General features: G+C 38.4%; 2 protein-coding genes across 4 annotated transcripts; both read left to right on the forward strand.

The window, feature by feature from the left end:
• The first annotated feature begins 611 nt into the window (after window positions 1–611).
• Window positions 612–7,658, forward strand: nrl (neural retina leucine zipper). Of its 2 annotated transcripts, XM_079474182.1 has the most exons (6): window positions 734–847; window positions 3,197–3,307; window positions 3,496–4,261; window positions 4,659–4,919; window positions 6,082–6,297; window positions 6,646–7,658. In XM_079474182.1, the coding sequence occupies exons 3-6, from the start codon at window positions 3,671–3,673 to the stop codon at window positions 6,793–6,795; spliced, it is 1,218 nt and encodes a 405-aa protein (XP_079330308.1). In that variant the 5' UTR covers window positions 734–847; window positions 3,197–3,307; window positions 3,496–3,670; the 3' UTR covers window positions 6,796–7,658. The 2 variants fall into 2 exon arrangements, with proteins under 2 accessions (XP_079330307.1, XP_079330308.1); XM_079474181.1 differs by lacking the exon at window positions 3,197–3,307 and having other exon boundaries at window positions 612–847.
• A 3,879-nt stretch (window positions 7,659–11,537) lies between these two features.
• On the forward strand, window positions 11,538–27,720 carry senp6a (SUMO specific peptidase 6a). Of its 2 annotated transcripts, XM_079474445.1 has the most exons (24): window positions 11,538–11,959; window positions 15,881–15,974; window positions 17,391–17,454; window positions 17,967–18,064; window positions 18,386–18,502; window positions 18,620–18,640; window positions 18,770–18,825; window positions 18,959–19,047; window positions 19,146–19,551; window positions 19,631–19,872; window positions 21,555–21,698; window positions 21,783–21,816; window positions 21,897–22,085; window positions 22,216–22,403; window positions 22,538–22,785; window positions 22,978–23,094; window positions 23,241–23,363; window positions 23,444–23,536; window positions 23,620–23,819; window positions 23,903–23,976; window positions 24,109–24,197; window positions 25,031–25,099; window positions 25,299–25,449; window positions 26,718–27,720. In XM_079474445.1, the coding sequence occupies exons 1-24, from the start codon at window positions 11,923–11,925 to the stop codon at window positions 26,931–26,933; spliced, it is 3,159 nt and encodes a 1,052-aa protein (XP_079330571.1). In that variant the 5' UTR covers window positions 11,538–11,922; the 3' UTR covers window positions 26,934–27,720. The 2 variants fall into 2 exon arrangements, with proteins under 2 accessions (XP_079330571.1, XP_079330572.1); XM_079474446.1 differs by lacking the exon at window positions 15,881–15,974 and having other exon boundaries at window positions 11,553–11,959.
• The last annotated feature ends 164 nt before the right edge of the window (window positions 27,721–27,884 follow it).

The following is a 27,884-nucleotide window of genomic DNA, read 5'->3' on the forward strand; positions in this document are numbered from 1 at the left end:
CAAAAGTTGGAAAGCGTTGCTTTAATCGTCAATGTAAGATGTACAGTATAAATATAGAGTTGCTTTACCAAATATGACTAAAATACTGAACTGGTGAACTGCACATCAAAAGCACAAATCTATCGGAACTGTTGTATTAAACGGATAATCAGATAATAAGAAATAAGAGCATGATCAGATTGTTAACCCCAGAGAAAGCTGTTTAGAAGCTAAACTCTATAGGCTTGTTCATTGAAAGAATCAGATGCTGTTTTCATAAATGTGCACTGATGCTGATGTGTCACACAGTACAGCAGGTGGCAGTAGGCCTATGTCATGACTCTCTGGCAGATGAATGATGTGGCTATGATCAGACATGTTAACTCATTATTGTTCACAATAGATCTGTTGGACAGTTGTGCGTATACATACGTGTGGTTCGTACGTTTGTGTAAAAAATTCCATTTCATCTTCTGCTTGTTTTAAATGTGTATCTCATTTGAAATGTGTTAACCTGTTGACTGATTTTCTCTTTGCTCAGAGCTTTGAAATCCAACAAAAAACAAAAAGTGTTTTTAAAGTGTCTCGTGTTATAGTTGAATAAGTTCAAAATAAATCCTGTCACTTGTCGAGAGAGAGAGAGAGAGAGAGAGAGAGAGATGGACGGATGGATGGATGGATGGATGTAGTGGGATTTAGAGGTTGGAGGGGGGTGCGTTGTTAGTGACAATCAGTTCTAAAGTGGCTCACGCTCACACACACGCCAAAGACATGCTCTGACACACACACACACACACTGATATAGTCACATTTGGCAGGAATCAATCTGTCAGTCTACACCTCAGGATGTGTGTGAACTGAACACAAGGTAAGACATCAACTTCATCATGTCCGTCTGTGTGTTTGTCTTTATTCGTCTTCTCTGGTATTCTCATTGTTTCACCGTTAAAGGGGGTTACGTTGTGAAATGTACAGCAGCATTCTTTCAATGAATATCTCAAACAATGCTTTTACAATCCGTTTCGTAAGTTTATAGACAGTAACATGGTCGACATTATTGATACCGGAATACAAATGTTTTAATTGTAGCTTCATGTGTGCATGTGCCTTGTGCTGATGGACTGAAATGGCATTACTGATATTTAAATTGGTTTATTGTATCGAATCAATCATTTCTATAGATGGTTTGGTTTGTAAAACTCACGAGGTGTACAATAACAAGTCAATCTCAAGTTATCAAATTCTCATCTAACATAGATTTATTAGTGTTTGCTCCGTGATCCGATATTTAAATGTGTAGATTTATGTTTGTGAGTTCATAAGCAGCAGGTAAGATTATGGGATGGGATTAAGTCCTTTCTGTGAATCATTTAAAACCCGTTTACCTGCTAAATAAACATTCAGAATTTGCCCAGTTTATAATGTTTTATAAGAACTGTAAAGTTACTTCAAATAGGACGTTTATAGGAAGAAGAATTGTTTCATGTTTTCATTATTTCACTAAGTACTGTAGAGTTGTAATGTTATATTTGTGTTCTGTGACATTCTTCATTATCAACATTCACTGTTGTATTATAGTACCAATAGTTTATAATGTAAATGAAACGTGAAGGTTTGATATCACAGATAGAAATGATTAAACTGTGAGAGGTTAAAAGTGCTACTTTGTGTTGATATTTGTAATATTATCTGTAATCGTGCTGCCGGTGACAATCCACTTACAATATAAAATGGATGTAAATGTAATCTGAAAGACAATAAGCTTTATAAGTGTTTTTATTTAATAAACCTTCATTTAGATTCAGTTGCCGGACTAGAGACAATGTTGATCTGTTTTCTCCTAAAGATATTCATGTATGAATATAATTACTTTATAAATAAATACTAATGTTGTTAGTTCATTATATTATTTTAAAATCCTTTTGTTAAAGTAAAATGGTGCTTAATTGTCATTAAAATTAGGGCTAAAACATAACCGTTTTATGATAATGATCAGGACATATTATGAACAGGTTTCCTGAAATAGGCCTGGACTGTTAAAGAGTTTAGTCCTTCAGAATCTAGCTAAACCCAAATAAAATACATTAGAACTATAGATCATCTGAGTCTTCAGGGTTATTTAAACATGACGATGTGTTGAATGGAAACTTCTGGGTATAACTGTTCATTGTAATGGATTATCCACTTTGATAGATAGTTTCCCACAGATAACATGGAGTTGTGGGTTAGAATCCCAGGAAACGCACATGATGATAAAAAGAAATTATTTCGTTTTTTGAGTTTAAGAGGTTTAAGTGAGCAGAACTTTCACATTTTGATTCATGTTAAATTAAAGTTCTTAATAAGTCTTAGTGAGGGTGACTTATAGCCAGCTCACACTACATGATTTTTGGCTGGATTTTGCTATCTGGGATGGATTTCCAAGGTCTGCGTCAAACCCCCTGATTGAGACCAAATAGGTGCTCGTTTCGGTCGAATATTAGCAGGGGAGCAACATGAGGTTGCCGGACGCTACGAGGTTTTCAAACCTGCTCGATATCACTGTGGAACTAATCCAGCCAGGCACAGCACAGAAGGTTTACGTCAAATTATTGCTGGCATATATTCATTAACATTACAGAGCGTGTTACTGGTGTAATAGACATGAAGCAATTTTAAACCAACCAAAAGCAACAAGTCTGTATAATTGTATATTTGAAACCCTTTGATAACACTTACATGTTTCAAACTCCATTCCAGTGGAATTAACATTACCGATTACATTTACATTAGCTGTTTGATTATTTTGAGCATTTGGGTCACTTTGGCCTACAGTATATGTAAATGTAAAATCTTGACAATTCTGGTGACGGAGTGTGTACAGGGGTCCCAACTAGTCTCTGAAACAATTGAATTATGTCCAGGTTTTGGGTGGACAGCTAAGACGCCCACTTTGTATACAATCAATTTAATTTGTTCTGCAGACAAATAAAGATATTTGGAAGAACATTAGCAACTGACAGTTCTGAGATTTCATTGACTATCATAGGTGAAAAAATTTAATGTTAGTCGAAGCTGCCCCAGAACTGTTTGCTTTCCTACATTCCTCAAAATATAGAATTTTGCATTACACAGAACAAAAAAAGATACAGTATTATTTTTCACTTTGGTAGTCAATAGTGCCCCACAAATGTCAGTCGTTGACATTCTTCCAAATATCTTTCTTTGTGTTCAACAGAAAAACAACGTCTATACTGGTTTGAAACAACTTGACCATGACAGAAACAAAAATTGTGGTTGGAGTATCCCTTTAAATGTGAAGTTCCAATGTGAATTATTACAGTTTTTTGTAAGTATTTGAATTAAATGTAAACGTAAGTGCAAAGATTTTCAGAAACAAAACATGTTATTATGCTAATATTATTTAACTTTTTTCGATTATTGGTTTATTGTATGCATTTTCTTTGGAATACACATACTAAATAAATGAATTTTTCTTTGATGGTGGTTGCCGTCTACTCACTATTTGTCTTTTAGTTTCAGATGATAAAACAAGAAACTCCCAACACAAAGAAACAATAAAGTTTCACTCAAAGACACAGAGACAGCGGAGCTCTGGGATTCAATCTGGTCTAAAGGACTTTGGCTTGTTTCTGTGTGCCTTAAACTCGACAAGAGGACAGCGGCTTCCTTATTTCCCATCGACACAACAATGTCATCTCCATCTCTTCCGCTGCCCTCTCTTCCCCCAAGTCCTCTGGCCATGGAGTATCTCAACGATTTCGACCTGCTGAAGTTTGAAGTGAAGCCCGACACACCCCCGCCTCCTTCAACCTGCCTATACCCCAAAACAGACCTACATCAGGAGACCACCGGTTCTCCCTACGTTCCTCGACCTCCACACGACTCCAGTCTAAGCTCTAGCCCGTACACCTCTCTTCCTCCATCGCCGACGCTCAGCGACGGACACCCGCCCCCGTCCGCCTCCTCCTCTTCCTCTTCTCTCTCTTTCCCGCTGTCTGTATCCACAGGATACATGTCGGGACAGAGCTCCAGCTCGCAGGGGAACCCGGATGGGAGCCCGGCCGTCGTGCCGTGTTCGAACCCCACCTCTTTGGAAGACCTGCTGTGGTTAGCCGCCCTGCAGCAGCAGTTCGGGGGGGAGCCCGGAGGGGCCGCGTCTCTGCTGGGAGCTCTGGGCGGTGTGCCGGAGCGAGGGGACCGCGAGAGAGGAGGGTTTCTGGGATGTGAGGATGCGGTGGAGGCTCTGCTGAACTCAGCCGCAGCGGCCGTGACCTCACAGGTATGATCTAGGCTTTCATTTGGAAATGTTGTGTTTCTGTATTAACCCTGTACACACCCTAACCCAAATTACGAGTCCTAAGAAGTGTGCTGTTCTTAAAACAAGTACTCATATTGTAAAAAGGCTGTCATTTTACAAAAATGTACGTTCTTTTACAAATTCTCACGTTGAAACAGACTTCACATTTACAAGAACACCATGTTACGGTATTTAAACGGTTAATTAACGGTATTTTACTGGTGCCATTGCCACTCAAAACACCATTGCCACTCAATTGCACTCCAACTCAACTTTACTAACTTTTCAGATATACACAGACGAAATGCAAGAATATGTTCTGCCTATATATTCCCCTTTAACCAAGAGGTTTGCTAATGTACTCTCTTTCTCTTTTCAGTTCCCAGTGTTGTCTCAGAGCGCGAGCAGCAGTCACATGGGCGACTCCGGCAGCGACAGCAGTACTGATGTTATTCTTAATAAGCCGTCAGACATGTGTCATCGTCCTGTACTGGTCGTTTCCTCCACCGCTCCATCTCATTCCAACATCAACACAGTGGCGGGTCCCTACCCACAAGCCCTTAGTCCACAGCACCGCCTTCATCATCCACATCATCCAATGCATGGCCATTACCATCATCATCTTCATCATCTTCTGCAAGTCAGTACATTACATCAACATTACATCCCCGTGTTCATCCACACGGTAATAAAATGATATCGTTGAGTATTTAACATAGAAATAAAGCTCCACCTGCATTTAATGCTAATTGAAATATTTACATTTACATTTAGTCATTTAGCAGACGCTTTTATCCAAAGCGACTTACAGATGAGTGTAAAGCTGTGTCAGAAGTGGGATGCGAACCCACGCCTCCAGTGGAGACTGCGATTTAAATATATTTAAATTGCTGATTTGCCGATACTCGACTGCGGCGATAGAATTATCTCTGAATTTTTGGCAAAAAAATTAATTGGCTTAATTTCAATCTAAATAAAGTTTCTATCACTTTGTCTCGCTGTGGTGTGGGCTGTCATAGGGGTATGTAGAAGTAAAGCATGAAGTTGGACGTGAGCGCTGGATGAGTGTCTAAATGTAGAGCAGCGCTATGAGATTATAATAATATCTGCTATTATTGTGATGTAATCCTGATAACTGTCACTTGGAGTAAATCAGATTATGATACTGTATATGTGCTGTCAAAAACATTCATGCATGAACACAATCTGAAGCGTGACAAATGTTCAAAAATACACCTTCAAACCTAAAACCTGTACTAAACACTTTTGTGTTCTGAGCAAGCTCTTGTTAGAAGCGTCAGTGTAGAACAACTATGGTTCCCCAAAGAACCTTTCAGTCAAAAGTGTTTTTAATACGTTTTTCAGTCAAAACTTATTTTTCACATTTTATAACCTAAAGAACATTTTATCAACATTCTAAAGTAATATATTATATCGCATATTATATATTTTTAAATAAATATCATATTGACAAATACTTTTACCCTCACTGTGAAAAAAATACAGTAACAAAAACATTTTTTACTATATTTCAAAACATTTAGTAAAACTGCACATTTCTGTGTTGTCCTTTTGAAACCTCGTATCTCCGTATTTCATGATTTAGATATTCATTATTATTAGTCATCCTTTATGTTTGTTTTCTTTATATCTAACCAATAAAAAGTATTTTAAAAAGTGCTTGTCAACTTAGTAGTACAATAGTATTTACTCGAAGTAATTTTTCCTAAAAACAAGGAATTTGGCCATCTGAAGTATCAGGAGGACTATTGTGTTTGATGTCCACTCTCTCTTTCTGTCAGTGTGGTGTGGACGAGCGTTTCTCTGATGAGCAGCTGGTCAGTCTGTCGGTGAGGGAGCTGAACAGACATTTGCGTGGGGTGAGCAAAGATGAGGTGGTGCGTTTGAAACAGAAGAGACGGACGCTGAAGAATCGAGGCTATGCTCAGTCTTGCCGTTACAAACGTCTCCAGCACCGACACGCACTCGAATCTGAGAAACACGTTCTCACAGAACAGGTATATTACACACACGAACAAGTTCAAGTATATTTTAGTGTCCTTTCTACAGTAACTACTAGTACTAGCATGTGTACTATATTATTACATTACTTGGAACTGCATTGTCCCACTTTTAGTATATCCTTGATAAAGTATAAGCAAATGAGCTAACTCATTTACAACAAAGTTTTTCTGAAAAGTACATAAAACGTACACAGTAACCCTTAAACCTTTCTTATTTGTATTATTTGAAAGAAGGAAGGTTTGAAACAGAGCCAATGCATCACGTTAAATCATTTGTTCGGAAAAATCCAGGTGACACAATTTCAAGATAAATCAAACTGTTTTCTGTTGGGATTGTTTTAGCTGGAGCAGCTTCAGTGCGAGCTGACCCGCGTGCTGAGAGAGCGAGACACCTACAAAGCTCGATACGAGAAGCTCATCAGTTCGAACCAATCTCAGCTTCCTCATCCCAACACCTCATCTTCTCCTCCCGCTCCCGATTTTTTTTTGTGACAAAATGAACAATGAACTGAAAGGAACGGAAGAAAGAGTGGGTTCAAGTGATGAATGTAATACAAAATGGACTGAACTACACAATAAGCTATTTAACCAAAGCGGGTTGATTCTGAGGTGGACGGCTGAACTGTGACTTTGACCTTCTGTAGCATAAATGTGGTCGCATTAGTATCTGTAGCGATTCCAAAGTAAAGTGTGGCTCTAGCACGTTTCATTTCATATGTTTAGATCAAAAGAAAATAAAAATGTATAATGAAAGAACTGAATTGACAGAATCTCCACTTTCTGTGTGTGAACTTTAGAGACATACGGTACAAATGTTTACAAATGGGGTTCATAACTCATTGAAATTACAGGTTGATTTATTGTGTTTATTATGACATTCATTAAACACGTGTAAGGGCTTTACATTTTAGACTCTATTCAATTCAATAAATTACTTTATGATTTCATTCTGTACTATGTGAAATGTCTCAATCTTTGTGTGGAAGTCAATGGGGTCATACGCACTCTTAAAAAAGATGCCATAGAAGAACCTTTTGGTTTCATAAAGAACCTTTAACATCTGAAGAACCTTTCAGGTTTCACAACAAAAAGGTATTCCAGATTATAAAAAAGAAAGAGATGAATGGTTCTCCTCTAGCATTGCTGTGAGGAACCTTTTAAGCACCTTTATTTTGAAGGGTGCAGGTTTGCAATGACATGAGGGTTTATAGATGATAAAATAATTTTCATTTTTGGGTGAGCTATTCCAGTTATTAAGTGTATCGTTGACAGTGAACATGACTTTGCTCTTGAGCATCCCAAATGGATTATTTTGTAAATAAATCTGTCATTAAAAGTCTTTCTCTGACAAAGTTTCTCATGTCGTGGCATTGTGTGACTTCGAGTGCATGTTGCAGCAAATCCAGTTCAAAGATTTGCACGTCTCTAAAGTTGTGCACGTGTACACCAGTCTGCTTAACATCTGGATATCTTGCAAACATCTGATAAACGTCATCGAAAAGGGTAGTTTTATATCCATTCTTAATCATAAACATCTTACAGACGTCTTCTAGACGTCTTCATGACATCTGACGTATTGCAAATGAGCAAACAATCAAAATAAAAAATGATGTAAAGCAGACATCAAGCAGACGTCTCCCAGATGTATGTGTGCTGTCAGGGACGAATCCATACGTGTTTGCTTTATGTACAGATACGATTGAGATCACTCTGGCAGCACTAAAGGCTTGAGGTTGCACTTTCGTTTTACATCCACCAAAATCACGTTAGAGATGGAAACCTACGACCAAACTACTGACCTTCACTTTAAAAAAATGTTGGCTTATTTTCAAACCTTTGACTTAATGGTTCTTTGTGGAAACAAAAATGGTTCTTCTATGGCATCGCTGTGAAGAACCTGTTAAGATTGTAGTGTTGGGTTGTAAATCAACCTATACTGTTTCGACCCAAAATGCTTTTTTGTTTAAACCTATTGTTGGGTCAGATGTATAGTTTTTCTGGGTTAAAATAAAACAGCACGTTGAGTGTTGAGCACTCTGAGCGCAAAAAAAAGTAAAGAATGTATATTGAATTTGTGTGATTTGTGCAATGAGAGATTCAGAGCCGTTGTGCTCCACACAAAGTGAAAAAACAACAAAACACAAAACGTCCATGTGCAGTGATGCGATCAGGACGTAACTTTGGAAGTTATCCTTTAGTTAAGTTAAGCTGTAGTTAAACTTGTTGTTTAGAGAAAAAACAATGACATCACCTCACAATTCACAGAGCCGGACGCTGAGGTTGACCTCAGGAAGATGCTTATTTACGACAGCCGATAGGAGATTTACTTTGCAAAAACAAATTCATCTGGCTATTTCCATTATTTAGAGAATTCATTGTTTGTAATGTGGTTTCACTTGAGGGTGTGTAATAAAATCATTCAGTGTTTTGCAGCAGGATAAATATGAAATGGTTTCCAGTGGATTAGGTTGAAATAAATATGCATATCGCAATGATTGTGAAGCGTTATGCACTGACTCATTGGCTATGTTCCAGAGGTGCTCAGAGGTTTCTCTCGCAGTCAAGCAGATTCAGATGTTTCTCCTAAAATTGCTTAGGAGGAATAAAAACAGGAAAAAAACTGCAACCTTTAACCACAATAACATCCCATAAGCTGCAGGATGTTTCATTCCATCACTGTCATTTCAAACATGATGTGTTCCTGTGTCTCTGGGATTGTTTCTATCTCTCGCTCTCTCTTTTTTTGTGTGTCTGACCTCGATGAAAGTTGTTTAGGATGACCTCACGTTTGTTTCTCCTCCCTCTCTCTTTCTGTCTCTCTCGCTTTCTCTCTCGCCGGAGCACAAAGGCGAGGGGATTATGGGTATAATAGACCGAGGGCCGCTCACTGCTGGGGTCTCATTGTCCGTGAGAGGGCTACTATTGTAAACTGGACCAACGCACACTCACCCCACTGCTCTGCCATACACGCACACGCACAAAACAGGCATAGAAATTACATTTAAAAATGACATGAGAAACAGAACGCATGGGAATAAAAGATCTATAAGTGAGACCACATTGAAAATATTTGAGCTTTTGTTACAGAAAATCATTTTCAACAAAATAAGACCCCACCGTACGGTACGGTAAAAACACAACACACATTCTGTACACACACATTATTTTACAGTTTGTCTACATCCTATGACAAGTGAGACTGAGGAATTCTGAGGACACATACAAATGTGTAGCTTTACTGTGTTTAGGTATGGTGTCGCTATATGTGTTGGGTGTTCATAGATACTCAGAGAGTTCAGGAACATCACATGGGTGTTTGATGAGGACCGTCTCTGCTGCCCCCCGCTGAGAAACATCACACCTCACACCCTGACCTCAAAATGCTGGAAAAAAACACATGTTTAATCTTCTTTTCTTTTATATATCATTTGTTAATTTGCATATAAATGAACATTATCCCTATTTTATGATATTTCTTACATATGTACAAAATAACAAATAATAAAATTTGTTTATATATAATTATATAATATTATATTATTTAGATATAAGAGACTCGCTCATTTATCACATCATCAGCAAAATTCCTTTTGGTCCTTTACACAGCTTGGAACAGAGAACGGTTGTGCTTTGCTTTAATAAAGTGTCTCAAACACATGTTTATAATCCCAATTTTATAATTTACAGTTAATATGTGGAATCAACCTCAATAAGTAGGAAGTAGAACGTTTAGTGTACATTTTGTGCATCCTTTGAACAATGTACTTTATATGCCATCCAATGTGACCAAAACAATATTCAAATTCACAGTTCAATTCACCCACAAATGAATTTCTCTCATCACTTATTCACCTTCATGCCAACCACGATGATTTCTTCATTTACTTTAATTCATATTTAAAATCAATTTAGTTTTTGTTAATTTTAGTTAATCATTGGTTTATTTTTAATGTTGCTTTATAAGATTAATTCATTTTGTTTAATATTATAATTTTACTGCTTTAAACTTCAATTTAAGTTTTACCAATCATTTTTAGGCCAAAGTTTTATTTGATTTCAATGAACAGGAACGTTTACATTTTAGTAAACTAAAATAACCTTGCTAGTTCACTCACAAATGAAAATTCTGTCTTCATTTACTCGTCCTCTTGTCATGTCAAACCTTTATGACTTTCTTTCCTCCGCAGAACACAAAAGAAGATATTTTGAAGAAAGTTGGAAACCGAACAGCGCCGCCATCCATTCACTTGCATTGGTTTCGTGTCCATACAATAGAAGTGAATGGGGGCGGCGCTGTTCGGTTTCCAACTTTCTTCAAAACATCTTCTTTTGTGTTCTGCGGAGGACAGAGAGTCGTACAGGTTTGACGTGACAAGAGGCTGAGAAAATGATGACAGAATTCACTTTAAAGGAGACTTCAAATACTGAAATGCCATAAAGCAAATAATACACCGTCTTCTAAAGCGAAACAGTGGATCGGTGTTCAAAAACATGTCAGATTTTTCATATTCAAACTTCCGATCACAAATCAGGATTATAATTATTTCTTTATTTTAATAAACACTGGTGTATTGACCAGTATGTGCTTGTATGTGCATTTGCTGTTATATGTGTTATAGTGTGTTTGTATGTAAAGTGTATTTACATTTATTTGTTTTGACATTTAAACCAAAGTGACCAATGAGGGCGTATCTAACATCATTTCATCAGAGAGGAACAAGGAAAGTGAATAATATGGAAATGGTCTTTGTGTTTGGAACTTGCTCCCCGTCCACAGAAGAAAATGGACACACACTCAGACATTAAAATGTTCATTTCAAATCTTTTACTCGCCCTCGTGATATTCTGAACCTGAATGACTTTCTTTCTTCTGCAGAAAGTAAAAACGTATACCGTTGTATGCACATGTTTTGTTTCTTTGGCAAATTATATAGACAAATATATTGCAAAATGTGAATCGGTTATGATTTCTACGGTTTCGATGCAAATAAAAGCTTTTTTGCTTTCTAAAAACATACAAACAACAAAAGAGGGATATAACAGATCCTACTACATCAATATACACAATCTAAAGAAAACAGAGAAAGAAAAAACTAACAAAATTCCACAAAATACAAATGACCACAACCCATCCAGTATTTCTTTACATACATGTTTTAAATCATTTCTTGATGTTAAAATAAGCGGTAAGTGACTAGTAAAGCAAAAAGGTTATATTTATTTTTAGAGTCTGCAGAGAAGCCTATAGCGGAAGTGACGCAGGAAGTGCCTCAACAGCGCCTCGTGCTGCAGAATAACAACTCTAAACCCGTTCAGAGTTAAATGAAATATCCTACAACCTCATGTTTAACTTGATGCATTTATTATGACACACTGACGGAAAAATCACGCTTATAAATAAAGAGACATATTCACCGCGTGCACCGTCGCATATATTGAGTTTATGGGTGATTTCAGCGGGATTTCTGTTCATCTGGACTGAAGAACACAAAGCGCCTCATGTGATCATTCATTTGATTCACATTTAAAAACACAAACATGCAATTCACTCGAACGCGAAGGATGTGAGCGACACGCGAAGTCGCGTGAGATAACGTCTAAACGCGTCTGAGGCGATGGATGATAATGGATCATAACAAGAGTCTGTTTATCAAAGGTAAGTCACTCTTCCCGTGTCTCTAATGTGTTTTATTGTCTTTTAATGTACGTGCAGGTGTTTAAATAGCGTGTCTGGTGTTTTTATGTGAAGTCGGTTTTCACCGCTTGTAGTATGAACTCGTGCTAGCTCCACGCGTGACGTTACATGCACGTCCGAGCTAACGCTTAAGTAGCCGTGACGTATTAATGAAATAAAGTGCACGTGATTATATATGTGCGCGTTTAAAGAGTTTCGCTCTTGTTTAGTTTCATCACCTGAGCTCGGATGTGATGACAGACTCGGAGGCCTTCGTGCTGCTAACACATGCTACATGACGACATCACAAACACACACAAACACACACAAATACGAATTCGACTCGATAGATACACATGTACACACCAGCAGTGTTTAGGGTTCCTTCTGTGTTGCGGTGGTCGTGTTTTGTGACGTTTGCATTGCTCACAGTTGTCTTTTATTCAACATTCGAGTTGGATTGCTTGTAGCTGTAGCTTGGGCCCTTTAATCTCTATCTCGACTATAACACAAGATATATATCTTTGTATTTATTCATATGAGAGCCGTTTTGTTGAGCAATGTATGCAGGTGTTGTTATAAAGAGTTATGAATGTAACGTGTCTAGATCAATGATATCTGAAATGCTATATAAAAGTTGGTTTATGTATTCTTACGTTTTATTTTATAGTCATGGTGTATATTTGCATATACATATATTAAAGACACTAATCAGACTAGCGCACGTTATGTGTGGAAGCTGTGTCTTTAAGTCAGTGTAATGTAAATCGCATTTACTTTGATATAAAGTTGTGGTTTCGGTTGTGTAGTTCAGAATAAATATAAATGTCGAAGCCCTATACTTAATCTTAGATTTCACCAACGTTGTGCAAACTGGACGTATTTGCTGATATAATGTAATGCCTGCGGAAAGCTACACTTTTGCCAAATATCCTTGTTCATGTACAAAGAATTATTATGCTTTTATGCGTATTGAGAACACGACCGTTGGGTTGAGGACTCGGTTAGGAGCTTGTGGAGTTTATATAGGACTGGAATCGTACAATTCATTTCCGTGAGATGCAAACTTTCCTCATGTGTTACTCAAGGCATCCTGACTGAATGTGGTTTTCTTCTTGAAGGATTATGCAGTCGGAGTTATAAAACGACGTATAATTTTGCTTCCAAGCGGTAGAGTGGGAGTGTCTGGGTGTTGACTTTTTGAAGCTCCAGAAAGTGCATCCATAGATCGCTATTAACGCTGATGTCTAGCTTACGTCGTCTCTCGAATGCGTGTGAACCAGAGGCTTGTTTTTCTGACAGATGACACAGTAAGCATTTTCAGCCAATAGGATAGCGTCTACTCTAGCGGGGGCTTTCGTCACGTCATTTGCCAGAAATGACGTGACACATGTGTGTGCGCGAGCACTCGGCCTTTTCTATTTCACTGTCACTTGCATTTAAAATCAAAGAAGCGTTCGTAATACAGCAACACATTGTCGAGAAAGGGCAATCAAACAGAATATAACCGCTCTTTAATGTAGATCTACCGTATTGTGATGTTGTCTGATGATATTGCATTTATAAATCAGGATTTTCGTAGCGGTTAAAGTGACTGCATGTGGCATCCCGTTGTAAAATACAGTATAATGTGACTTACAGATAAGTGCTAACACTAACACGACGTGCACCAGCACCACAAGTCTGTCAAAATCCTATGGGCAACACTGATATCCCAACGTATTCAACAATATATCCACACTGCGATATTTGTGTCGTTCATATATGGCTGGGCAGAATGACGCAATATGCCGTCACTGCAGAATGAAGAGATTTTTCTATTCCCTGTATTCGCCAGAATGTAAATAAGTAGGCATGGTTAACTCTGGGCTCTGCAAGTTGGGCGTAATGATGAAAATAATGTGAATTAATGCTCCCATAACAAAGTAACGAATCAAATACTCTTGAGTCTGCAGTTTCGTGATTTACAGTCCAGCTCTTTCTCACCTGCATGCTCGCGGAGGGATCTGCGTTATACATATTATACATGTTGTCTATCTTACTACTGTATGCATGATATAGCCAGAAGATGAACAAATCTCATTATCAGAACTTCATTTGATATCTTTAGTACATTTTCATAACTTGTCTACATTATAACTATGGTGAGCGTTCATATGTACTGTAATAAATAAATACATTTAGTCAATCTAAGAAACATTTGGTATAAGATGTTAAATTATAATAGGAGATTTTGGTCCTTCCGCCCACCCCTACATTCATACATCCTTCACAGGGACGGTGGACAGATCAACAGGGCTCTACGCTAACTTTTTTCCCGAGGAGTACATGTGCTCTTAAATGAAAAAATTTAGGAGCACACAAAGAAATTTAGGAGCACAGTACAAAATAATTTTTTTTAATTAGTTTATTAAACAACTGAACAAATTTCATGCATATACTTCATGCATATACTGTTTCTGCCCTCTACAATATTTGCAAAACATGAGGTTGTTCTCAAAATCCAGCCATGGGAAAATCTTAAGCCAATTGACATTAAATGTATATGATCTCCCTTTGCCGGATCCAGTGGATGTTGACGTGACAGCGCTAGTCACCACAGGTTCGCTAAAGTTGTTCTCAACTTTTTGTAAATCTTGTGAAGAAACCTCGTTAAAGTTAGTTCAACCTTCCATATCCCCCTCCCCTGATTCTTCTTTCTCCTCATCTCTTTTTTGCTTAAAATAAAAACGTATGTTCTTCATTTTCTTTCCAATTTTATCTTTCCAGTTTTTACCTCACTCGACTCTCTTTCCGCTTAAAATCCAGCAGTTCCCGCACATTCCCACACTAATTCAGTGATTGGCTCATTGGTTGCGAATCGTCGCTCTCATTTGCATAATGTTAAGCGCGTCATCATGCTACCAAGTGATCTGCTACTCCTCACAGTGTTCCCACTTAGCGTAATTCTCATCTCGCTTGTATAGTGGGACATCTACTGGTATTTCCCTAAACATAAACATTTGTTAGGATCTATTGGTATAAAAAGGCTGTTATCTTTTTTTTAATTGACTAAAGTGTCCAAAAAAAAATATTTCCAGGCCTAGTTGCTGGTCTGTGAGTCTTGCCCTATTTGTGCTTGATCATGTTCTCTTGGGGCTTGACCCTTCCTGTTTTATAAGTGTACTGTATATACTGAGTTTTGCATTGTGAATAATATATTTTATTAAAATATTTGTTTTGAAATGCAAAATAAATGTAGCATATGATATTGGTTAACCAGTACACAAAACAAAGTTTTTTTCCACAAAATACTATGTTTAGTTATTATACATTAAATTATTTATATAACAATATTAAACTGTATTTTCGCCATGCTTTTAAGCAAAATAAAGGTCGAAAGAGTCAAAAGGAAGGTGTAGTTAAAATGAAATATGGTATGGTCTACATTTCTTAATGTGACTTTTAGTTTGACAGCGGAAGTTTGGGGTTTACGCGTCTACACGCAATTACGCGTCCACGCGTCTAACGTCTGTACGCGTAATTACGTCTTTAGGCGCAATAACGCGTACACGCGTTATAGCGTGTGTACACGTTACGTCTAAAGACATTTCTGCCTAAATGGCCTTCCATAGTTCATCGCGCTGTTGTTCAGTTTGAGGACAGCCCGTCACTCGCACACTGTGCTCGTAAATTATTTTTCAAGTTCGCACATAACTATTTTTAGGCGCAAATGCGAGTGAAACACTCGCACTGTAGAGCCCTGATCAAGAATTAAGTGCCTTTGATGTGTTTAACAGCTCACAATAAATGATCTTTATAAGTTTGGGAGAGATGCTTTTTGCGTATTAATTACAGAAATTGTGATTTGTCATGACATGGGCGCTGTATTGGATGTGTTCTGATGTGTTCTTTGTTTGCTAGCCCTGGATAGATGTGAGGACAGGAGAGATGGAGGATATAAGCTGACGTGGAGATGTTCTCTCTCAGATGATAGTGAAGACGCCAGCAGAAATGAGTAAGATCATTTCAGCACAGAGCAGAACAAACATCTTTGCATGAACACTTACTGCACGCTTCCTGGCATAATCTGTTGTTTGATGATGCACTTTTATAGACTTCATCATGTTTATAGACTTCAGTGTCTCATTTACATCATTACAGATGTGATGTCAACAGCGTCAAGAAGAAAATTAAAAGCATTATAAAATATCAGCTAAAGGTTGTAGGACATTGAGCGAGTTATCGATGTGTACCTATGATGAAACTTCCAGGCTTCTCTCATCTTTTAAAGTGGAAGAACTTGCACGATTGATGGCTGACTTAATACTTTTTTGCCCCACTGTATGTTCTGACTCGCCATCAGTGCTCTAGTTACATTGTGGTGTATAGGACACTTGAAGGGCGTCAGACTGTTCGCCGGTTCAAGCCCTGCTCTGAGCAGATTTGAGTTCAATGGCCGCACCTCAAAATTAATTGTTTATAGCCTTTATTGCTTCATTTCTGCATGTATGTCTGTATTTATTCATTTCTTTATTCGTGCAGTTTATTTATACACTAAGTCATATCTCATCGCTCTGATGTCATACACATGACTGTATTAAAGAATGAGGTACACCACTTGTGCTTCAGAAGGGGAAGGAGATAGAAATAAACTCCAAAGATATCGACAAGGCTAGGTTCACAGAGTAAGTTACTATGGTTGCTCACCCTGAGTATAAGTGACCTCTCCTTTAGAAATGGGCTTGAGTTACCCCGCTCTCTCAGGTTTGGCATACCTCACATTCTGAAACGGACAACCCAGTTTTTCCCTCTTTTCAGGGTCAATATACTCAGTTTTTACTAAACCTCCTTTCTGAAATGGGTCCTGTAGTTTTGATGCATTAAAACAAACCGTATGGTCTACACATCTAGCTTGGTATCGCAGTCTAAATACAAAATATTGGATTGACAAGTTTAGCCAAAGAACGGTTCTTCTCGGTTTCTTTTGATTGTTATCAGAAATAATCTACAGGCACTTTGGGTTGTGAATGTGTACCGGAAGTTCAGATGTGGGTCACAAAAGTGCGCCTTCTGTTATGTAGTTAAGATGAAACCGTCTGTATGTGAAAAGATTTTGCGTTGAATCTAAAGGCCAGTCGGGTCAGTAGTTCAGGTTTTGACCTCCCCTGCTAACCTATTCTCTACCTATCTTCTTAACAGAAATATGCTTAATATAAGTATTTTATGCGTAACAATAGCTAGAAAATACATCTAAAATGTTTACATAGTCATAAAAGAGGTGAAACATTATTGGTTGTTTTGTCATTTTCACCCATTTTTACTGTTGCTTCATATACAAATCACTTAATTTATGTAAACCAGCTAAATGTTCAATGTCTGCTTTGGTCCAAATGTGAACACGTGTCTATCTCTCTCTCATATTGTTTTCTAGCGCCGCCATTGTGACCATGGAGCCAGCAGGTGGCCAGCAGGATCTTTCCCCGGAGGGAATGAAGGTATCTTTCTGCCTCACTGTTAAAGGAGCAATAAAACAAAGTTGTCCGTGTGTTTATTTCTTCTGTCGAAACAAAATTGAGGCTTTTAAGGAAAGGTTTCCAGGGTCCTTATCAATATAGATATATACTGTTTATGGAAAACACAAATTTTTAAACGATTAAATACTGAATACTGAAAATTGTTAAGGACTTTTTAGTGCTTTTTTTTTTTTAGAGATGCACTGATACCGATATCTGCCGACAGCGATTCTGAAGATTAAATGAATATTTCTTAACTTTCTGAATGTTATTAATTCATATAGTTACTAGTTATATTGAACATCAAATTAGTGATGTTTCTTAACATTTTCTTAAAATTCATTGCATTTCTGTCTTCTTTTGATTGACAGGATATATTGGTCCAACCAATACCGATTAAGTGATGAACATAAGCCCTTTACTAACAATAATGATTTGTTGACGAAAATAAAAATCCCTCAAGTAACCTGAGCACTGTGATTTCTCTCTTTCAGTCTCCATCTGTTAAATGCTTCAGTCCCAATCAGTCTATGATGACTCATGACCGACATCCAAATCAATTACGGCCACTCAACAGAACCGGCAAGCTCAGGTGTTTAAAGAAACCGACCACTTACTCTGTGACTTCTGTTTATTGCAACGTTTTGGAAGAACTAGGGCTGCAACAAGTAATCGATAATGAAAATAGTTCTCTAACACATTTCATTCCTGTCTTCTTCCCTTTTAAAATGACCATTTTAAGACGTGTCCCTCTGTACGGCACAAGTTGCACAGTTTTAAAGCTTCATCCAAGCGTCGTTTTGCACACTTTGTACAATAATTGTCTAACTAATCGATTATCAAAATAATGGTTAGTTGCAGCCCTAGAAAGAACAGGTTTGTAAATCTTGTGTTGTTGTTTGTGGTCTCGCAGTGAAGCGGCACACAGCTTTCTGATCATGAGTCCAGCGCCGTCACAGGGAGTCATGGTTCAGGGGCGGATCTTTCAGCACTCGCAAATTTCTCCTCCAGTCAGAAAGCTGGAACAAAGGTATGTCACCAAAAACAGAGACAAGACTATTAAATGAGTGATAGTTGCAGTTACCCTGACTAAAGACGTACGACCAAGATATCATTTTAAACTGTCATTCTCTTTTCTCTTTTAAAGAAACCATGACCTGAAGGAAAGGTGAGAGGATTTCTTGACCTAAACTTATAACAGCATCTGTTCAGGATTGCTTTTCATGACTGGCTTCGTACATTATGAACATTACAATATATGTAATACTATATTCTAATGTCTGTCTTTGTCGTGTAGATCTGATATGATCCAAGAGCTGGACAGCATTGTTCTCACCTGTCCTGACATTTCAGGTAAGCAGAAGGAACTTATCCGCTCCAAGCAGAACCTGCAGAATTATTGCCACTATAAAAAACACCAAATGCTTAAATGGAATGTGTGCATGCGATCACATTTTCATGTCTCTTGAATTCTCTGTGTCACCAGATTCAGGAGACCTCACTCTTAAGAGGCGTGTCCAGCAGAAACGACGGCCAATGACTGATTGTCCCGTTCCTGCGGACAAACTAGTCGATGTGAGGCCTTCTATATTCACCACGTTCACATTCACTCATGTTTTTACCAAAATGTCTTAAATCATGCTTGAGCGGTGTCTGTGCCTCCTCTCACCCAGCCGCCCCTTCGACCTGATGAGTACGTCAGCGTTTGTGGTATATGTGGCCAGGCTAGTGAAGATCACGTCAAATGTGATCACTGTGGATATCGGCTACCTGCTGAGACTCCGCCCGTTCCTGACGGTACATCCACTCTTGCCCCTCGCCCTCCCATTCGCTCTCAGTCCTTGAATGCTCCTCACGCTCTTCTCACCAGCAAGAATTTCTATGGCTCTGCCTCTGGGGGGCGCTCTCAAGGGCTAAACATCATAGTGAATCCAGCGGTGCGAATCACTCACGGAAATGCGCTCGTCTCATACAACGAAAGGCCTGTACCGGGTTCTGGGAGCTTGGCATCGAACGGGCACAAACAAGTTGTGAGCAAGAAACAGCAGGTTACCAAGCCATGTGAATTAAATGACCCTAGTAAGTACTCTAGACTATCAATGGTTACAAATACAATACATTGGCCGATTTGCCTTGAATGTGTTCTTGTGAATTGCAGTTGTTCTGTCAAGCGATGAGGAAGAAGAAAGCGATAACGGCAGCAGCACCGGGACCGTCAACCGTCTGGACAGCGTTTCGCCACGGCCTGCTGACTCTGCTCACTCGTCTCCAGCACCCTCTGGTGGTCGGGTGGAGGCTGCAATTAAAGGTGCCAGTGAACAGGAAGACAATATCTGGGACTTTTTTACCGAGAAGAATCACAGAACTCTGCAGCCCAGGAGGAATCGCATGAGGGATCCAGTAAGCACTTGTGAAGATGTTCACTTGTCATGATAGAGCACCCTAGAATCATGCTAACGGCATATTAAATCGTGCCAACATTATGGTAAATGATGGAAGCATCATGACAAATCATACTAGCAAAATGTTTACATCATGCAAATTCATGTTAGCATCATGCTAAACCGTGCTAGCTTCGTGATATTTCATGTTAGTGTAACATCATGTTAAATGATGCTAACAAAATGCTAAATCATATTAGCTTAATGTTAACATCATATAACATTGTTAAACCATGCTAGCTTCATGCTAAATTATGCTAGATGTATGTTAAAACATGTTAGTATCAAAGAAAACCATGCTAACATCATGTTAAAATGTGTTAGCCACATGAATAAACATGCTAGCATCATGTTAAAACATGTTAGCTTAACGTTAAACATGCTAAGATCTTTATGCTAAAACTGTATTTCAAACTACAAGTTTCTAAACTTTTTAGGCAGTGTTATTTAATGAATTATTATTATTAATAATCAAATTTGGAAATGTATATAAAAATATAGCTACTTTTAACAAAACATATCTTTAGCTTACTGTTAGAGCATATAACTGGATACAAATTAGACAAAATACCCATTCAATGTGTTGTTCTGTCAGTCTGTCTGTCTATCTTGAGCTCACTTTTCCAGTTAAAACCATTTATGCACCTCCAACGCGGTTCAATCATGTATACTAGGCCCCACATGCAGAAAGGAATAAATAACAGCCCCCAAATACTGCATGCAAAAAATGCATCTGATGGCTGAAATACGCTATAAGATTTTTTACATCAGAACAGATTTTAGATGGAAACACACGAATTGATCAAATCTGCACACTGGGCAAAAGTCTTGTAGTATATTTTAGCCTTAGATTGCATTGGATTAACCGTCATATCTGTACAGGAGCTGGCTGATCCATTACCCAACCTCAAGCCATTAAAAATATATGTTGATATAATTTCTCATGTAGAACGATAAAGATTTTTACCTGGAGTTGTGGTCCATGGTTTCTCATAAAATGCACGTCCACAGGTTCATGTCTTTAAAAGTTCAAAGTACAGATCGAGGCAACATAATACTTCTTTCGATGTATTAATGACATCTTTCCAATGACATATTCGTTCCAATCGAACATGTTCCCTACTCACTTATAAGTGCAGAGCACTTTATGAAGAGACTTTGGAGAGAGATAACAGGAACTCAATATTTCTCCATATGTCGGACGAGCCGTCATAATGTGTCCCTTTCCCACAGTGACTTTCAAGTGCGCAAAACCACCGTTTGATAAGAGCCCTGCCTGCCGCACACGTTCCTCCTCCATGATTAAACTAAATTGGCGGCAGATGTCTTGAAATCTGTGTGAAGCAAGTTTTCTATGCGCGATCTGAATGAACGAGGTCACGTGACGGGACTGATTATTCTCCATAGCCAATCACATGGAAATCAAACGTATAAAGTAGCGACTACAATGTGAGGAAAAGTAGCGCAGTAAAAGTACAGATAGAGCACTAAAAATGTACTTTACACTGTTTTTAAACTACTCAAAACATTTCCTGAAAAAAACGACTCCATTAGAGTTATTTGAGTATTTGTAATTCGTTACTTTACACCACTGTTAGTGATGTTTTTTATTTCAATGTCATGTGTTTTCCCTCACTGTAGCACGGGCTAGTGTGTGAAGATCCATCTCCCTTGAAGAAGAGGAAAGTGGGTCAGCAGCAGCAGCAGAAGTGGGACAGTATTATTCTTGAGTGCAGGAGTGTGAGGATCGGCACGCTGCGCCGGATGGTCACCAAACCCGTTATTGTAAGATTACATTAAACAGTATCGCTTTGTGATGATGCTTTCCATTTCTGATCCTCTCCTGAGTTGTGTTTTCTTCTGTTGTAGTTTACAGTGGAACACATCGAGTTTGAGACCGAAGGTAACATCGTGCTGTGTGAGATTAGATTTGGTCATCAATATAAAGGTCTTGGTTTGAAGCGAGCGTGGTTGTGTTCACAGGTCGTGAGGTGGATGTGATGGAGAGCGTTCGTCTGAGGTCATCAGAGCTGATCAGCTGCGAGTGGTGTAACGTGAAGAAGCTGCCGGTTCTCTTCCTCCAGACCACGGATGAGGAGTGTCAGCGCTTACGAGATCAGCTGGAGATGCGTCAGGACAGTGAAGGGGAATGGTACGACTGCGGAGGCGACAGTGAGTACCGCGTGACCCATGTGACATACAGAATTCAAACGAGAAGGGTTGTATGTTGTTTCACAGATGGCAGTGATTTTCTTTCCGCTTTTGTCATTTTAAATGTCTGCTTTCTGCTGTGCTTCTGCAGGTGATGAGAAGTACATTGTGCTGATATTTGAGAACGGACCTCAGTTACAAGAGCAAATCATTCTGGAGGACATTCTGGGTGAGATCGGCCGAAGAAACAAACTGGAAGACTTTCCTTTAAAGATCAACTTCGATAAGGCCAACAATCGACTGGTTGAGTACAATAAAGCCTCCAAAGAGAAAGAAAAGGTGATGTCACCTACAAATATTGTTTTCTTTGACAGACCGAGACAGCCGTTCACTTTCAGACTTGTAATTTACTTATTATATTAAGCTGAATGAAGTCATCTTTGTATTGAAAGTGGAAATCTTGTCTGTCTCAGGCAAAAGATGACGTCGTTAAACCTGTAGAATCAGCAAGATCGTCGTCTTTAACAGTATCAGCCTCAGCATCCCTCTCGGAAGTGACAGTTACCGTGGCAACAGCAACCACGGCCACGACAGCCCCCGTCTCGTCAGCAGAGGCAAGCGTCCGAACACGTACGTCTGCCCGGTGCCAAGCTTTCTGTGAAGAGGATGATGATGATGACATGTCAGAAATTCATCCAACATTCACTGGCCCAGTCATCAAGTAAGACCTTTACCAACAGCATACATACACGCATTCACATGGGGCAGATTTTTACCTATTGAAATCACCGATCATGGCATGGATGCTTAGCGTGAATTGGATTCGACTCAACCAGAGGTCCTCGACTAAAATGTTGATTTTGATTATTGTTTGGTCATTCACAGGTGAATTGAAGTAGTTTTTTCTCTGTAGGTTGATGGTTTACCCCCCGCCTCCTGCCAAAGGAGGAATCTCTGTCACCAACGAGGACCTCCACTGTCTGAACGATGGAGAGTTTCTCAACGATGTCATCATTGACTTCTATTTAAAGTCAGTCTCTTATTGAGTGTATAATATCAGAATGTGATCATGACATGATTTTGAAGTAAACACCCTTGCAGTAGTTCTCATGCTTTTCCTTGAGCATCACAGACTTTAGTGTGAACACTTCAACACTTAATCATGTGTGTCGCTAGATACGTGTTTCTGGAGAAGCTGAAGAAGGAGGATGCCGCCCGCAGTCACGTCTTCAGCTCTTTCTTCTACAAGAGACTCAATCAGAGAGAGCGAAGAAACGCTCCCGACACGTCCAACCTACCGTGAGCTGGCAACAGAGACCCACACATTCACACTCTTGATACTGTGATGGCTGAAATCAACATTCACTCATGTGTTTCAGGATACAGAAGAGGAAACATAACAGAGTGAAGACGTGGACACGTCACGTGGATCTCTTCCAGAAGGACTTCATCTTTGTGCCCATCAATGAGTCGTGCGTGTTTCACCGTATAGAGGACACACGTTCTATTTAATATTTCTCATTTTTAAAACTGAGGTCTGTTTCTCTTTGTGCAGCGCACACTGGTACCTCGCCGTCATCTGTTTTCCTGGTCTTGACGGGGTTCATAATGAGCCGAACCTGCTGTACCAGCCACCGACTGCATTCCAGAGCTCGGCCGTCCCGCCCGCCGAAGAGGAGGCGCCAGAGACCGGTCAGCACGCAGCCGGTGTTACAGCCCAGCCTGAAGCGTCCAATGAGAACCAGCAGTACGCAGGTGAGCACAGGGGACGTGAGAGCGTGCCGAGCGCAGTTCAAGATTGACATGTCCGGAATTAATTCCATTGTTTTTTATTTCAGATGGTTTACACAGAATAATGTCGTGTTACGCCGAAGACTTGTGTCGCTTCTCTGACGACCAAAGCTCATGTCCGGTAGTTCACTTCGGTTTCATTTTTGTTCTTTGAAATGTATTAAGTGATCAAATACTTGGTAGTATAGAAGTGTCTGGTCAGATCTCTCGGTTCCGCATTTCATACCTTTGTGGTGTTATGTGTGTGTTTTAGGATGATTGTAGTGAAGACGGCACTTTTCTTGATGACTGTGGGAACTCTGACAGAGTGGAGTGGACGTCTAAACCCACCATTTGCAGACAGTAAGAACAAATATCCACATGAGAACAGTGCAATGCAAACAACTCCAGAGACATTGCACCTGCTCCTCAATTCATTCAGGCCGGTCAAACGATGAATCGCATTCAGCTTAAAAGTGTGTTTACATGATATATGTCTGTGTACTGTGCAAATTGATTTTGCATTATAAACTTAAAAAGTATACATATTAAGGAAAATAACCAATAATTTCAATTATATATAAATGTTTATGCATATTTCTTAAATATATGCATGTATGTGTATGTGTTTGAAATTACAAAATCCATATGCACAGTACACATATAGTAGACATATTAAATATATATGTATATATATAGATGATATTAATCGCGTTTAAACGTTTGACAGCCCTAATTCATTTAGTTAAAAAGTTAAGATATTGACCCGGTTTCACAGATGAGGCTTAAAGCTAGTCTCAGACTAAAATGAATGTGTGAACCCGTCTTAACTGAATATAACTTGCCCAGAAATATCTTAAAATATTTCAGTGCTATTGTTTTGTTTTGAGATGCACACCAGTAATGTATTCTTCTAAAGCATTTATATAAAATACGTGAATATGTAAAAAATTTGATCCGTGAAAGGAAATAATATCATATTTGCAAATTGAGTTGTAATTGGTCTTTCTTATACATCTTTGTAATTGCAAATTCTGCTAATTTCCTTTAGTTGTGACTATATTCTCAATTGAACATAACACTTGAGTGCATTATTCCTCAGTTACGTGTATGAACCCAGGTTTTTTTTTAAGTCTTTATTGTTGGATGTTGTTATAACTGTATAATATGCTCATTGTTATGTTATTAATCCTCAGGCCTTGCATTCTAATCATGGATTCCCTGCGTGGGCCGACCAGGTCGACTGTTGTGAAAACGTTACGAGAGTAAGTTGCTTCTTCAGCACAACATTAATGTCTATGTTGTATAAGACAGTTTTAACCGGCGTCAGTCTTTTAGGATGAAGTATCTTTTTTTATCCCAGTCACTTAGACAACAATTCGTGAACCAATCAAAGGTTCAAATATGTTTGGCTATATGATGTTTTGGTTTGTTTCATGACATTCTGTGACTGTGTTTGTGCAGATATCTGGAGGTGGAGTGGGAGGTCAGAAAAGGCTCAAAGAGGAGTTTTGGGAAAGATGTGATGAAGGGTTCGAGTCCTCGTGTACCTCAGCAGGATAATTTTAGTGACTGTGGCGTTTATGTGCTTCAGTATGTTGAGAGCTTTTTCAAGGTGAGATCTGAAAACTTCCACTGATTAATAATAACAATTTTACACGGAGCAGAAAATGAAGGCTATATAACAGAAATAAAAATATATTGCTCATGGATCAGATAAATGGGAATAATGTAAAACTAAGGGCTTGTGTCCAAAAAGGCGTTTTTGCCGGGGTGTTTTTTTACTATTTCTAACAGAAGCTCAGCTGGCTCAGAGATTTTTTCTTTTCACACGTCCACAACGACAATTTCAGCGTCATTTCAGTCGTATAAAAGCGTCTCGATCTGGAGTCTAATGGAACAACAGTTTTAGAAAGTTACTTTCACTGTCATTCACAACTGTTTAAATAAAAGGTATTTTATATGTGATGATAAAACCCACTCCTTTCCTGGTAAAAAGAAATAACAACATCAAATTTGCAGAATATTAGCATTTATTAAGCAACAAAATTATGATGATGATTATGTAAAAAAAAAAACTAAATGACCTTGTTAAAAGCACATAACCAAGGTTATTTTAGTTTACTGAAATGCATTTCTGTTTATTGAAATCAAATAAAATATTGGCATAAAAGTTTAAGTAAATAAAAGTGAATAAACCGAAATAAGTTTAAGTCACTAAAACTATAATAATATACGGAAATAAAAGAATAAATAATAAAATAATCAACCGTTCTGTGCTGCCAAAGACAAGTTATGACAGCAATCATGTTAGTACTGTTATACAGCAGATGGCGCTGATACACACAAAAGTACAGAATCTCTAAATCTAACCTGAGCAGAGTTAAAAATGCTAATTATCTCAAGTGATGCATTTTTGAATTTAAAAAAAACAAATGAAGAATATGGTTTGTTTTGTTGAAAAGCAGAGACTCTCTTCTTCGTTAGATAAATTGTTTGTCCATATATTCATTATAGACAATGTACTGGAAGGCATCAAAGCTTAGTGAAAATGTAAAACAAAATGCCGGAACTGGCGGGGAAAGAGTTAAAAATAAATGAATCTCATATAGCAACATAAAACATTATGAAAATAAATAATAAAATGACAAAAGCTTATAACAAAATTGCTGAATCATCATAAAAACTAAAACATTGAATTTAAAATACGAGTTAAACTTAATAAAACAATAACTCTGCGCGTAACCAACAAAGCATGTAAAGAAAAGCACATCAGAAGCACATCTGTGATCGTGTTCTACAAGGTGTTGATGCTACGGATGCTTCAAAAATCTTGATTGTTAATTATTGATGTATAAAATATAGATGTTTTTGTTTTCTTAGAATCCAATTCCAAGCTTTCATCTGCCGATGAATTTAATGGACTGGTTTCCCCAGCAACGAATGAAAACCAAGCGTGAGGAGATCAAGGATGTCATACTGAAGATTCAGAAACAGCAGCAGGTGAGCGCTGAGAGCGCTGAACCCACGGACGGCTGTCAGAGTCCGAGCGAGGACAATTTAGAGTCACCTGATCTAATCCCATCAGTCAGCTCTTAAACTTTGTACACGCTGCTACGCTTCATCACGTGACTCAAAGAAACACCAGGAGCCAATCAGAGCCTTGTGTGATTACACGCTGCTGGACAACTCTATCATTTCTATGATAGACTGTTCCGATGACATGAATATTACGTTTTTTATTTGTATTAAAACGAATCGTGTACATAAGCTAGGCTTTTTTTCTTTTTTGCCACGTTATTTGCTGCCTTTTGAGTCTTAGAGTTTGTCGATTGGTCACGTCTTCTGCAACATATTTGGAATAAAAGTTCATGTGTTCATCTTTGGTAATGTTGTGTACTCTGATGTGCCTGAAGGGATGAACCAAACTGTTCAGTGTTAGAAATGAAGGCTGTTTTCGGGTCGGGCAGTATGTGAGCAAACACTGTTATTTCACAGCAACATGGAAGTCGTTTTTAATGTTCTACACGCTGTTCAAGACTTCTCTTCTGCGCTGGTACGGTCTAATACAGTGACTTGAAGCATCAACAATGAGCCTTTACGTTTTTTTATATACTGTACATATAAAAATGTTTACATGTTGTTTTGACTGTTCAATGGCACCGTATAAAAGCTTTTCTTAAATACATCATCAGTGAAGTCTAAAAAGAATTAGCTTTAAGTGTCTCAGATTCTTTTACTCGGACACACATTCCTTCCATTTTTCAGGAAGTTCGGCATTTTCGTGATCGAGCAAATGTTAACTTGTCTGAACTGATTGTTGCTTTCACTTTACAATATTAAAGAAGTAACAACATTTCCCCAATGATATGGTCAAGAGACTGAGGATGATGAAAATGAACTCCTTTATTTACTCTTTTTCTATAGTTAAGCGCTTACATCAGTATTAATTAATTCGGCACATTCATATAATTGAATCAATGTTAAATTCTTGTTTTGAATTTCTTACAATTTTCAAAGCATCCAGGTGTTTGCTCAATAAAGAAAAGC

The sequence above is a fragment of the Barbatula barbatula genome, assembly GCF_947034865.1.
Source record: "Barbatula barbatula genome assembly, chromosome: 15".
Lineage (NCBI taxonomy): Eukaryota > Metazoa > Chordata > Actinopteri > Cypriniformes > Nemacheilidae > Barbatula > Barbatula barbatula.